Source organism: Semicossyphus pulcher, unplaced genomic scaffold (genome assembly GCF_022749685.1).
Source record: "Semicossyphus pulcher isolate SPU_LCO1_2020_fin unplaced genomic scaffold, fSemPul1.0.p SCAF_6, whole genome shotgun sequence".
In the NCBI taxonomy this organism is placed as follows: Eukaryota; Metazoa; Chordata; class Actinopteri; order Labriformes; family Labridae; genus Semicossyphus; species Semicossyphus pulcher.
This window is the reverse complement of record NW_027211737.1, coordinates 21961767-21974852: the sequence shown is the minus strand read 5'-3', so window position 1 is coordinate 21974852 and position 13086 is coordinate 21961767. Positions and strand designations below refer to the sequence as shown.

The 13086-nt window shown below is 41.0% G+C and overlaps 1 protein-coding gene across 1 annotated transcript; it reads right to left on the bottom strand.

Moving 5' to 3' along the window:
- Window positions 1-18: 18 nt before the first annotated feature.
- On the bottom strand, window positions 19-11964 carry gda (guanine deaminase). Its single transcript, XM_069682713.1, has 14 exons — window positions 11836-11964; window positions 11086-11174; window positions 10806-10977; window positions 10493-10580; window positions 3399-3504; window positions 2725-2752; window positions 2520-2627; window positions 2142-2249; window positions 1957-2054; window positions 1188-1255; window positions 677-823; window positions 284-402; window positions 174-201; window positions 19-95 (listed from the first exon to the last, which is right to left on the bottom strand). Exons 1-14 carry the CDS (start codon window positions 11962-11964, stop codon window positions 19-21), a joined length of 1365 nt encoding a protein of 454 aa, XP_069538814.1.
- Window positions 11965-13086: the final 1122 nt, after the last annotated feature.

Here is a 13086-nt window from a genome sequence, read left to right as displayed (position 1 = left end):
TGAAGAGAACCAAAGTGTTTACTCTTTAGTCTTATCCGAGAATGGCACCACCTTCCTCCCGGCAACAAACACCTCCACTATGTTTCGGTCATCACCTGCAAAAAGGAAGTAAACACATATGAAGGACATGTGTGGCACAGTCTGAAAGTTTGGACAAATAAAGTAACACTCACCCAAATTCAAGAACTTTTCCAAAAGAATCTGCAATTAAAGTAAAAATAAATAAAATAACACTGAAATCAGATTTGTATGTTTGCATTAACTTGTGTGCAGCACTACAAACCTTTGGTCCATCACACTGGATCAGGTCAATGGGTCCACCAGGAGCAGCTACATTCACCCTCAGGGCGTCAAAGTCTTTGCCCACTTCAAAGTTCCCTGTCTGGTCGTCCATGGACAAGGCTGCATGAAAACACACATCATAAAAGAAGCTGTTGTGTTCCCACTTTGCTCGTGTAAAATCGCAATCAGTCACCACTAAAAATATCTTCCCACAGCTTCTTGTGTGGTGAATCAGGCATTTCTGCAGCAGCGCTCTCATACAGAGAATCTTTAAGTAGGCCAGGACACTTCAGCCTGAAAACTGACTGCTGGTAGAGATTAGGACGAACAAGGAGACACTTGATGTTTGAATTGTAACTTTTACACACTGAAAGCTGGGGGGTGAGGGTAATACCTTGGCTGCCTCCCAGTGTGGCCAGTCTGAACACCTCCTCAAAGGTGAGCGTGTTGTATTCTGGGTCCTGGATTGTCAACACTTTGGACGAGTCCAGAGCTCTCCTCACAGCATCCAGCATGGAGGCCGAGTAGCCCCCCGCCACGTCTGAAAGCAGAAATTAATACAGCATGCATACTCAGACATCAAACAAACATGTATTGTTGGTATGGAAAATCTGAATATCTGATTAACATTTTCAGACTAAGTCCTGAAATAAAAATCTTTCTGTTGGACTTTAAAGCAGCAAAGTCCCCAAAAAAGTGATCAGCTGACAGTCAGCTGCCCTGCCTGCCGAATCTCTCTGCAGACTGACTGCTGCAAAGTCAGATTACTATAAAAACAATGTCATAGAAGTGCAGCAGCAGGCTCTACTCAAGTTTCTCTAAGTTTCCAAGTCACAAGTGTACCCTTCTTTATGTAGTAACAAACTGTGTTGAAACAAATGCTTAGAAGTGAAATGTGCTCCCACCTGTTCCCAGCCCTATCTTCACTTTGTGTTTCAGGACGTTTCGGACGTCTAAAACTCCACTGCACAACCTGCAGATGGAAGAAGAGAGTGTGAAAGAGAGAGGGGCTACACATGGATATGTGCCCCGAGCAGTTGGGGGATTCGGTGCCTTGCTCAAGGACACCTTGACAGTGCCCAGGAAAGGAACTGGCACATCTCCAGCTACCAGCCCCAACTCCATGCTTGGTCCGCACCGGGACTTGAACCTGCCAACCTCCGGTTAACGCATCTTATACTTTCGAAACAATAGTTAAGCACTTTCAGGGGAATTATTGATGAATCTTATTTTGCATTATTGTTCCCAACTTAAAGACCAATTTCAACCTAAACGGATTTGGACAATAAGACATAGAAAAGAGGAAATCCTCTGCAAATCCTCAGTGCATATCACGCAAGGCGGGCATAAAAAGATGATGTATGAAAAGAAAAAGGACGACTCAACCACAGAGAAAAGGCTTCAAGTGACTTGTATGTCTGTGACCGACAGGAAGAACAAGCAAATATTGCAGATTCCCGATCAAATGATTTGCAACTTTCTCATTGTAGTTGAAGTTAGAGTTCAAGTTAAATAATATCCCCAATACAAAGTGAGGTTTGGTTAGCTTTGCACAGAAACAGCCTGTAGAAATGTCCTTCAGAGGAGGCCTATTTATTCTAAAACTTGTTTAGTGCAAATCTTCATGGGACTGCATCAGTCACAAAAAGTCTTAAGAAACTATGTGAGACTTACGAAATGTTGGAGTTGGGACAGTGAGACAAAGAGGCGCCTGTCTCTCTGAACAGAGTCAACTCCTCATCAGTGAGGTAGCAGCCATGGGCCATCACTGTCTGTGAATAATAACACAACAAACAATATTATCAAGGCGTTTCATCATGTTTTTTATTGATTGACAGATGTGAGTGTTCCTGCCTCACCTTGTCAGTAAGCAGGTTGTGTTTGTGGTAGACGTCTGTGTAAGACTCTGACTCAGGAAACAGCTCCTTTACAAGTTTCACCTCCTCCACGTTTTCACTGATGTGACTCTGGAAATAAACACACATACCTGCATGTCAGAGAAATTGTTGCCTTTAGGGAATGTCGGCAAAATATTGACAACAGCATTTAGACTGAACCTGAGTCGAACAATTAAAGGATAACTAACGTCAAAAATGTATCATTCCAGCCAGACAGCATTCGACTTTTGAAAATCTGCATTTGCTTCATTGTTTATAAACCCCACCAGTCCATAAATGGTCTCTATGTCAACAGCCCCCTGTGGACGTAGCCTGGTTTGGTTGTCACAGCGAGCTCACCTGAATGTGCAAGTTGTTATTCTTAGCGATCGCTCCCAGCTGTCCCAGTAAGGTTCCTGTGCAGGATGGAGCGAAGCGCGGAGTCACTACTGGCTTCACCCGAGGGTACTACAGGAAGAAAACAGAGATACAGAAGATGTCATGACAGAACACAGACTAACTTTGATTTTATGTTGAAAGTTTTCTGTTTATTATAGTGTCTTACCTTTTTGTTCAAGAGCTCTGCAATGAACCTTGAAGGAAGAAAACAATGGTTGTATTTCATTTGAGTCAGCCTCTTTTAAACATTTGAAAATGCTCCTGACTCTGCAGATGATTGTGACTTTCAATGTTGCTGTATAAAATTGATATTTCTATAGTTGTATCAACAGAAATTGGAGTTGATAACCTCAGAATCAGGTGCACATGCTCTGTAATGTGCATGTTTATAGTTTCAATAGGATCAGAAAGTAAAAGGACATTTAAAAGTCAAAGCAAACTGAAATCACCAGGTTAAAAATGGTCTCAACCCAAGTCAATGAAGCACCACTGTAACATTTAACTCCACCAAATACCAATGTCCACAAAAACACCCAACAGAACGGTTATTCTGAACAGGTAACCCAACAGTAATACGGATATAACACCAACACTGGGGTTAAACTGCCATTGGTACCAAGGTCAGTGTGACCAAGTATTGAGTGCTATGTCAACCTCCCAGTCACACATTGAATCAATGAAGTGTTCAGGGAATTTTTCCAGACCGAAGATTATTCAGTAATCCGTTTGTTCTTCCTCGAGTAAAACCCCAGATTTATACTGTTGAATGAAGTCCAATTAAGTTTTACGGGAACTCAGCTTCATGCATAAAGGCCTTTCATCAACACAATCGATACGCACCGACAGGTTTCCTCTTGAGACTCCTGACTGGTTTCTTTGTAAAGTTTCACAGAATTGTTCCGGTCCATGCACACTTTCCCAACCAAGGCACGTTGTCCAAAGTCGTCTGCAAGAAAAATAAAGGATGAGTGAGTAGAAGGAAATGTGAAAACATTCTTTCACATGTTTATTTCACACAGTTTCTGTTTCAGGTTAAAGAGCAAACTGCACAAATATTTATATCTCACTTTTTGTTAGAAGACTATAACCCATTAAGTCTGCTGGCTTTGAGCTCAAACCACATTATTTATAAGGCACATTTTGAGCATGAAAATACAAAGATGTTAAGTTTAATCAACATGCCTTCAAGTCAATCTCCTTGACAAGGTTAAACAACACGTATATGTCCCCGGTGATCAGGTCTTAGTGCTGTTACCAGTGCACCAGCTACGTCATTGCCTAAGATGACATCAACTCCCTCAACAGGCAATTCTGGACGCACCCCTACTTCCACATCGCCCTGTACTAAATTAGAATACAAAAACATCTGATGCACAGGAACAAAAATTGTCAAACCCATTCCCCTCACAGGAACACAACTCCCTGTGTCTGTCAGTGGAGAAAAAGTCTCACAGTATTTTAACAGCAATTTTCTCATCACTGTCAACTAAAGATGCAAACCCCTCAGAAATGAATGGTGCATAACCCTCCTCTATCTCTGCTGCACCCAAGGTTTTGGTTTGCATCTGAAAAGGAGACGCCAATTCCACTTTGTATACAGGCAATTGGCACAGTCAACACAGAAGGCTTAACTTGTGACACATTGAATTCTCGCTTTATCTTCAAAGAAGGACATTGCTTTTTCCAGTTTCCTTTTTGTTGACAGTAATTGCAAACATCTTTTTCAAATACGGATGTTGCCTGGAGCAGACTGGATTCAAACCTGACTTAAACCTGTCAACCGTATCCTTTAGACTAACGTCCCTCTGTTTCTGATCACCAAAAATACGTTTATGGGTTCATTTGGAGTTTTTGCTTTGCGTTCATTAATGTATGTTGCAATATAGTTGGTTAAATCAGATTGCCTAGTTCCTGGATGCAGAGCACCACCGCCCAAACTGCAAAACCAAGTTTCGATTTCCATGTGTGTGCTTGTCAGACTTTCTCCAGTTTCTAAAGCGTTGCCTGTAAGCCTCTGGAACCAACTCATAGGCCTTTAGAACTGCTGCTTTAACCTGAGCATAATCTTTACAATCTTCATTTGATAAAGCTGCGTATGCGTCTTGGGCTTTTCCATTGAGCAGGCCAGTTTCTAGAATCTGCCAACCTTTCAAACATACTAAAAAAATGTATCTGGATCTTTATCATTAAATTTAGGTAGCAACTTCACATTACCAGCAATGTCAAATCGAGCAGCAGAGGGTGCAACAACTGCAGACTGGTCGATCAACTCATTACCTGACATTTTACCCTCTTTTATCAGGTCAAGTTTAAACTGCTCTGTTTTTTGTTTCATTAGTTCGCCTTCTAATACCCTCTGTTGAATCGCCTTTTCAAGCAAAGTTTTTGGTCCTTGCACTGTCTTGCGTCAAGTTGTTCGTGTCTCTGATACAACTGAGCCAAGTGGTAACCCTATACTTCTTGCTGGTGTTGACTGGAATCCGTGGCTGGGAGAGGCAGCTTTGGAGGAGGAGGAAGTTGTAATGTACTCTTTGAGTAATATGCATGTAGTGTTAGGTAATTTGGGCGAGTCTCAACGTGAGCAGTTGATTTACATTATTGAAAGCTATCCATCCCTGTTTTCCGATACTCCATCTCGCACTTGCCTGATTGAGCATGATATTGGTATTGGTGAGACCCCGCTCTATTAAACAACATTTTTATCAGTTGTTGCCTGAAAAACGAGAAATATTAGAATCTGAGGTTTCATATACGCTCCGTAATGGATTGGCCAAGCCATCTTCCTCTGCTTGGGCTTCACCCTGTTTGCTGGTTAAAAAGTCAGATGAGTCTTACAGGCCATGCGCAGATTTCTGCAAGCTTAATGCAGTTACCAAACCAGACTCTGATCCACTTCCTAGAATGGAGGATTGGGTAGATCAAGTCAGGGCAGCAAAATATGTGAGTAAGTTTGACCTCTTAAAGGGGTATTGGCAAGTTCCCCTTTCTAAAAAGGAACAAGAGATTTGCTCATTCATAACTCCATCTGGTTTGTACAGTTACACTGCTATGTCATTTGGGTTGCTGAATGCACCTGGAACGTTCCAGAGACTCCTGAACAAGGTTGTTTCTGGGTTACAGGGTTGTGTAGTTTATTATATGATGTGGTCATATAGTGACACATGGGAAGAGCACCTCAGCAGGATAAAAGCGCTGTTTGAGAGGCTTGTTTGGGCATGTTTAACCATCAATTTAGCTAAATTTGAGTTTGCTAGAGCCACCATTACATATCTGGGAAAAGTTATGGGGCAAGGTGAGGTGCGGCCCGTAGATGCAAAGGTTGAAGCCGTTAAAACTTATCCAAACCCCTCTTCCAAAAAAGGATTGATGCACTTCCTTGGCATGGCTGGTTATTATCGCAGTTTTTGTGCTACCTCTTCCTCTGTTGTTGCTCCTCTGACAAACCTGCTTAAGGCTGAGGTGAAGTTCATTTGGTCTCCTGAGTGTCAGAACGCATTTGATAAGGTTAAGACGTTGTTGTGTTTTGCACCAGTCCTTGCCGCTCCTCGTTTAGGAGAACCCTCTCAGCTTAGTCTTACCAGTTTGACTTGATCTTCAAGATGTCAATTAATCAGCAGAGGGTGCCAAGGAGCTGGAAAAACAGCATAATTATCCCAGTGGGATAATAATTATTACTGTGGCCACAGTTTTAACTTCTGTAATAGGCATATGGTCCTTTTAGCACTGTATGTATTTTATCCTTCACATATATTTATTGTATTTATTTTTCTCTTTTGTTGATTGCGGTTGCATCTCCCGGTGTGGTGGACCTCTCGTATCATCGTACTCGGGTATGTGTTGTTATGTATTGTTGTTTTTGTTTTGCTGCAAAACAAATTGCCCCTTTGGGACAAATAAATAAAGTTGAAGTTGGCCCTCCAACATTTTGATGTGTATGTTGACTCATGTATGTTGTTGTTTATACGGATCACAATCCCTTGACATTTCTGCAATCACTACGAAACCCAAACCAGCGGTTGATGCGGTGGGCCTTGTTTTTGCAGCATTATCAGTTGGAAATACATCACATCAAAGGCAACGCGAGCTTTGTTGCTGATGCCCTATCTCGTGCCTTTCTGCCTTAAATCTTCTGTTTTAATACCCTGTTCTGTTTTTGTCTTATCAGAATGCTTGAATAGATCAAGAGCCTTGTAAACTGTCCAAAAAGGGAATAATGTAACAGAGGGTGGTAAGCCTATTTCTTGAGGTTGTTTGTTTGGGTTATAGTACGTTGTTAAAGTTACTCTAAGTTGAGAAAAGAATACTTACATTTTTGGGACCATTGAAAGTACTTGGGAAATTTTGAATGTTAACTTGTGGATCATGATATAACTGTATTTTTTGCATGCTTTTCAGAAACTAAGGTGGAAAGTTGTTCCTATGTGTGACAGCACTCTGGGCTTCCTGTGTGGGGCTGTCTTTTCTTTTGTCAGGAGAGAACCAGGAAGGGCAATCTGCTAATCATTGCACCTGTGTCTGCTGCTCCTCACCTATATAAGCTGCTGGATTAAGCCAGTCTGGCTCTCTCTTCCTGGGCATTTGGTTTGTTGTTTGGGTTAGACTGTTCTAATTTAGTTTCCTTGGTTTCTCAACATTTACATTCATTCAACACACTGGACATTACTGATAAACATGTTTAACTTTGGTAGTGTTCGAGTTATCTTTGGTTAAATAAATCTTTGAGTAATATGCATGTAGTGTTAGGTAATTTGGGCGAGTCTCAACGTGAGCAGTTGATTTACATTATTGAAAGCTATCCATCCCTGTTTTCTGATACTCCATCTCGCACTTGCCTGATTGAGCATGATATTGGTATTGGTGAGACCCCGCTCTATTAAACAACATTTTTATCAGTTGTCGCCTGAAAAACGAGAAATATTAGAATCTGAGGTTTCATATACGCTCCGTAATGGATTGGCCAAGCCATCTTCCTCTGCTTGGGCCTCACCCTGTTTGCTGGTTAAAAAGTCAGATGAGTCTTACAGGCCATGCGCAGATTTCTGCAAGCTTAATGCAGTTACCAAACCAGACTCTGATCCACTTCCTAGAATGGAGGATTGTGTAGAGTCAGGGTGGCAAAATATGTGAGTAAGTTTGACCTCTTAAAGGGGTATTGGCAAGTTCCCCTTTCTAAAAAGGAACAAGAGATTTGCTCATTCATAACTCCATCTGGTTTGTACAGTTACACTGTTATGTCATTTGGGTTGCAGAATGCACCTGGAACGTTCCAGAGACTCCTGAACAAGGTTGTTTCTGGGTTACAGGGTTGTGTAGTTTATTAGATGATGTGGTCATATAGTGACACATGGGAAGAGCACCTCAGCAGGATAAAAGCGCTGTTTGAGAGGCTTGTTTGGGCATGTTTAACCATCAATTTAGCAAAATGTGAGTTTGCTAGAGCCACCGTTGCATATCTGGGAAAAGTTGTGGGGCAAGGTGAGGTGCGGCCCGTAGATGCAAAGGTTGAAGCCGTTAAAACTTATCCAAACCCCTCTTCCAAAAAAGGATTGATGCACTTCCTTGGCATGGCTGGTTATTATCGCAGTTTTTGTGCTACCTCTTCCTCTGTTGTTGCTCCACTGACAAACCTGCTTAAGGCTGAGGTGAAGTTCATTTGGTCTCCTGAGTGTCAGAACGCATTTGATAAGGTTAAGACGTTGTTGTGTTTTGCACCAGTCCTTGCTGCTCCTCGTTTAGGAGAACCCTCTCAGCTTAGTCTTACCAGTTTGACTTGATCTTCAAGATGTCAATTAATCAGCAGAGGGTGCCAAGGAGCTGGAAAAACAGCATAATTATCCCAGTGGGATAATAATTATTACTGTGGCCACAGTTTTAACTTCTGTAATAGGCATATGGTCCTTTTAGCACTGTATGTATTTTATCCTTCACATATATTTATTGTATTTTTTAATCTCTTTTGTTGATTGCGGTTGCATCTCCCGGTGTGGTGGACCTCTCGTATCATCGTACTCGGGTATGTGTTGTTATGTATTGTTGTTTTTGTTTTGCTGCAAAACAAATTGCCCCTTGGGGACAAATAAATAAAGTTGAAGTTGGCCCTCCAACATTTTGATGTGTATGTTGACTCATGTATGTTGTTGTTTATACGGATCACAATCCCTTGACATTTCTGCAATCACTACGAAACCCAAACCAGCGGGTGATGCGGTGGGCCTTGTTTTTGCAGCATTATCAGTTGGAAATACATCACATCAAAGGCAACGCGAGCTTTGTTGCTGATGCCCTATCTCGTGCCTTTCTGCCTTAAATCTTCTGTTTTAATACCCTTTTCTGTTTTTGTCTTATCAGAATGCTTGAATAGATCAAGAGCCTTGTAAACTGTCCAAAAAGGGAATAATGTAACAGAGGGTGGTAAGCCTATTTCTTGGGGTTGTTTGTTTGGGTTATAGTACGTTGTTAAAGTTACTCTAAGTTGAGAAAAGAATACTTACATTTTTGGGACCATTGAAAGTACTTGGGAAATTTTGAATGTTAACTTGTGGATCATGATATAACTGTATTTTTTGCTTGTTTTTCAGAAACTAAGGTGGAAAGTTGTTCCTATGTGTGACAGCACTCTGGGCTTCCTGTGTGGGGCTGTCTTTTCTTTTGTCAGGAGAGAACCAGGAAGGGCAATCTGCTAATCATTGCACCTGTGTCTGCTGCTCCTCACCTATATAAGCTGCTGGATTAAGCCAGTCTGGCTCTCTCTTCCTGGGCATATGGTTTGTCGTTTGGGTTAGACTGTTCTTATTTAGTTTCCTTGGTTTCTCAACATTTACATTCATTCAACACAATGGACATTACTGATAAACATGTTTAACTTTGGTAGTGTTCGAGTTATCTTTGGTTAAATAAATCTTTGGTTTAAAGTAATGTGTGGTCCTCTCCTTCTTGTCGTTCCCCTGAGCCGGGCTGTGACATTACACCCAGCCATTTAGTAAAAAGCTTCTGCTTCATCTGTCACTCAAACACCGTGAGAGAGCTGTGTGCTGCTGTGACCAAAGATCAGGTAGAAAATGTGCTCATATCAGATTTCACTGGGAGCTTGAACTTGAAACCATAAAGATTCTTCCCTGTGAGAATATACCACATTTGATTTTGAAACATGTATATTATATGTGTTGGATGCTCTCAAACATGCCTATGCACAGACAGGAGCTTAAGTTGAAGTGAAACTAAGTGCTTTGAACAGGACAAAGGTAAGAGTTCAACAACCCTGATTGCTCAAAATGACTGCGTAAAGCCAGAGCTCACTTCAGTGTGGTTGAATCATTACACTTTTATGTGTATATGGGCATGTGTGTTCAGTATTGCATAACAACACGCTGGGATGATAAGGAAAAGGCACAGGTGAAATAAATAAGTGTCTTCACGACAAGGGAAACAGTTATGCCTTTACAACATGTATAAACGTGTATAAAAACACATCAGCTGACTGGAGCACTTTTGGTTTGACTGCAATTCAAGGTTTACATTTCAATTATATGGTTTAATTAGATGGTTAAAGGTCTTCAATACAGTAAAACAAGGCACATGGAGCCATTATCACACACAGTCAATGCCCCACTAAAAACAGCTGACTTCACATCCCTCTTTCTCTGCAGCACATCACTAAGAATATAAATTGGCTTTTTTTAACAGACTTACATGACCAGATTTGTCCTAAATTTAATTATTTTTTTCTGCAATTGACATATGACTCATAACCAACCACAGGTCTTCTACTGCTCCAATGTGATGATTAAAGACAGGTGGATATTGTGCAGTTTAGGGGCTATACCGAGAACACACAAGTTTCTAACACTAAAGAGGACGAATGCTTAAAAAAATAAATAAGATTTAGGCTAAAATGCGTGTGTTTGTGTGTGTGTTTCAAGTGTAGGACATCTTACTTGCAATCTGGCCCAACAGGAGAGAAGCATCTGTGTGTATGGTAGCGTGGTAACATGCCGTGGTTGTTCCGTTTCTCAGGGTTCGTCTCTGTAAAGCACAGGGTTCATATTACAGGATTAACATTAACATATGTTCTGTAGTGTTTTCAAACTCCACTTTACAATTTTAAATGCCATCAATAGCACCATAAACACATTAAACCTACTATACTTGCAGTGTGACCAGTGCTCCTGTCTTTTACTCACAAGGCACAACCTTTGATTCACGTACACATTTTGATGGCCACATATTTCATGATGCTATCACACTCACCACGACTTGGGTGTAGACTTTGTTGGCAAACTCCAGGTCCTTGAAGCCTGATTCAACAGGAAAGGTGTAGGTACTGAGCCACTGCAGTAAGGGCATGTCAAGGGCAGTGCCCGCATAGCTGTACTGGGATGCGTGAATGTGTGTGTCCACAAGTCCTGGCATGAAGAACTCACTGCAGCGCAGGTCGACATTAAAATGGTTAACACATACAGTTTTAAAACTCTGTAATAGTCTTATAAATTTCTTTGGATTTAGTAATTTACTCATATAATCTGCTTACTGTTGTGCCAGTTGTGTTATTTCAGTCGGATTGAATCCAAAGGTCTGAGACAGTTTGTCCACCTCTGAGCCTTCACCAATGAAAGCGATCTGACGGCAGAGAGATCATAGTTATTACACTAAATATGATCACAAAAACAGTGTTTTGATAAAGCTGGGAGAGGTATAAAACCTAAAGAGCAGCTTAAGTATATTTAACCCTTTGATTATTTTATGACTTCTGTAACAAGAACAATGTCTTCTGTTTTTGTGTCCCTTTTGTGTCTCTGATGGTGCATTTAGGCTTGAACCAACTCCTTAATAACCAGGCTATTACTTCCACAATGTCCACATATTGTATTATTAATAACAACAGCATACCTGGAGAGTAGGGGAGAGTTAGTTTTGCTTTAGTCGTTTTAAGACTGTTTTATGAATTTTAGTCCCATTTTATGCCTTTGAACTTGAATAAACTTCGACAGTGTTTTTGTGTCCCAGAGCTTAGAGGCAAATTGTGAAAGTTTCTTAGCAACAGCTCACTGAGACAATTAAGTCATCAAGGCAGACGTCTTGCAAACTGTTTCCGTTTCTGCACAAAGTTTAGGAGTAGCTGCAATTAGCGAAATATATTAATCAGATTATAGACAATATAGTAAAACGCGTATGCCGATTTAAAAGACGGCGGTTTTGTCGACCAAACCATAACGCGTTCAGTATTTTTAATAGGTCTACTTCTAAACCCGACAAAAAGCAGTTTCAGCATGTGACCAACCTTTCCCTCTGTATCCACTCCGAGGAGCGCATCCTTCAGGATCTGCAGCGCTGTTTGCGGGGTCGAGTGCACAAACGTCCCTCTGAAGACGTGAGAGATTTCGTTGGTGGTTCTGTTACAGTTCGCCATCCCTTCAATAGACCAGCTACAGTAGAGCAGTAAGATACCTGCAGCAGCCACAGCGCACTGGGGTTTTATCCTCCGGGAGCTCTGGTCACCAGTGCGCACGGCTCCACCTGACTGTGTATATCTGCAGCCAATAAGAGGAAAGGGGGTGTGTGTGTGTGTGTGTGTGTGTGTGTGAGAGAGAGCCACGCTGTGTGTTGCCAGTTTAAGGTTTGGTTTACAACTGATAAGACATTACCGATGATTGTTAATGAGCACACATTTTTAGCATGTTTTGAATTGTGCACGTTTGATGATTTAAAGTGATCAAATTGACTAAATTACCCACGTGTCACAAGTAGAGGCTGCACCAAGAAACGTGATAGCTCACAAAAGATAAGACAAATCAGACCAATTTTTTAAAAAAAAACTACAAAAAAATGTGTGAAATTATGTCTGATTTTTACGGAAGGGGATTAGGGTCACAAGAGAACATTTCTTTTGAGTCAGAAATCAAACATATTTTTCACGTGTGGCCCTAATCCTCTTCCGTAGATTTTGAGTGCGTTTGTTCTTTCTTTTTTTTGCATGATAAATTAATATCCGACATAACACCCCGTTTGCTTCTGTATTAGTGTCATGGTATTAATGACATGAGGATAACAGATCAATCGGCAGCTCAATATCAGCAGTTAGTCCAGACTATTTAAGTCATCTCTGAACACAACTTTGTTTTCGTCACTCATCATTAATATCGGTTATATTCATCATACTTCAGTCGATATGACAATCGAATGCTTTATGTCTGACATAGAGTTCAATACAGCATCTCTAAATCAAAGTTATATGAATTTAATGAGGTTGTAGGCCTGATACACACCTCTGTCCAGTTTAATGTACAACAGATTTCTGGGTTCAGAGATTCAATTTCAATGGAGCATGCGTTTTTGTTTTTTTATAGAGGGGTATTTTTTTGTCTTTTACAGTAAATGATTTTATTTTTTAACCTTGACCCTGACCTCAGCACTAGTTCCTGGAAATCGTACAACTGCATTTTGGGTAGTGAGCTGCAGAGAGAGGGGGAGGGCTAGAAATAGGATAAATACCTATGGCACGGCATTACATACCTGTCTTTGAAGAGTGACA

What these genes read in the sequence shown, in the direction of transcription:
- gda (XM_069682713.1), bottom strand. Translation starts at nt 11,964, where the DNA reads ATGGCGAACTGTAACAGAACCACCAACGAAATCTCTCACGTCTTCAGA. An exon ending in AAGTCTACACCCAAGTCGTG is followed by an intron (nt 10,581 to 10,805) that starts GTGAGTGTGATA and finishes TGTGCTTTACAG; the next exon opens with AGACGAACCCTGAGAAACGG. An exon ending in TCCAGTGTGATGGACCAAAG is followed by an intron (nt 202 to 283) that starts GTTTGTAGTGCT and finishes CTTTAATTGCAG; the next exon opens with ATTCTTTTGGAAAAGTTCTT.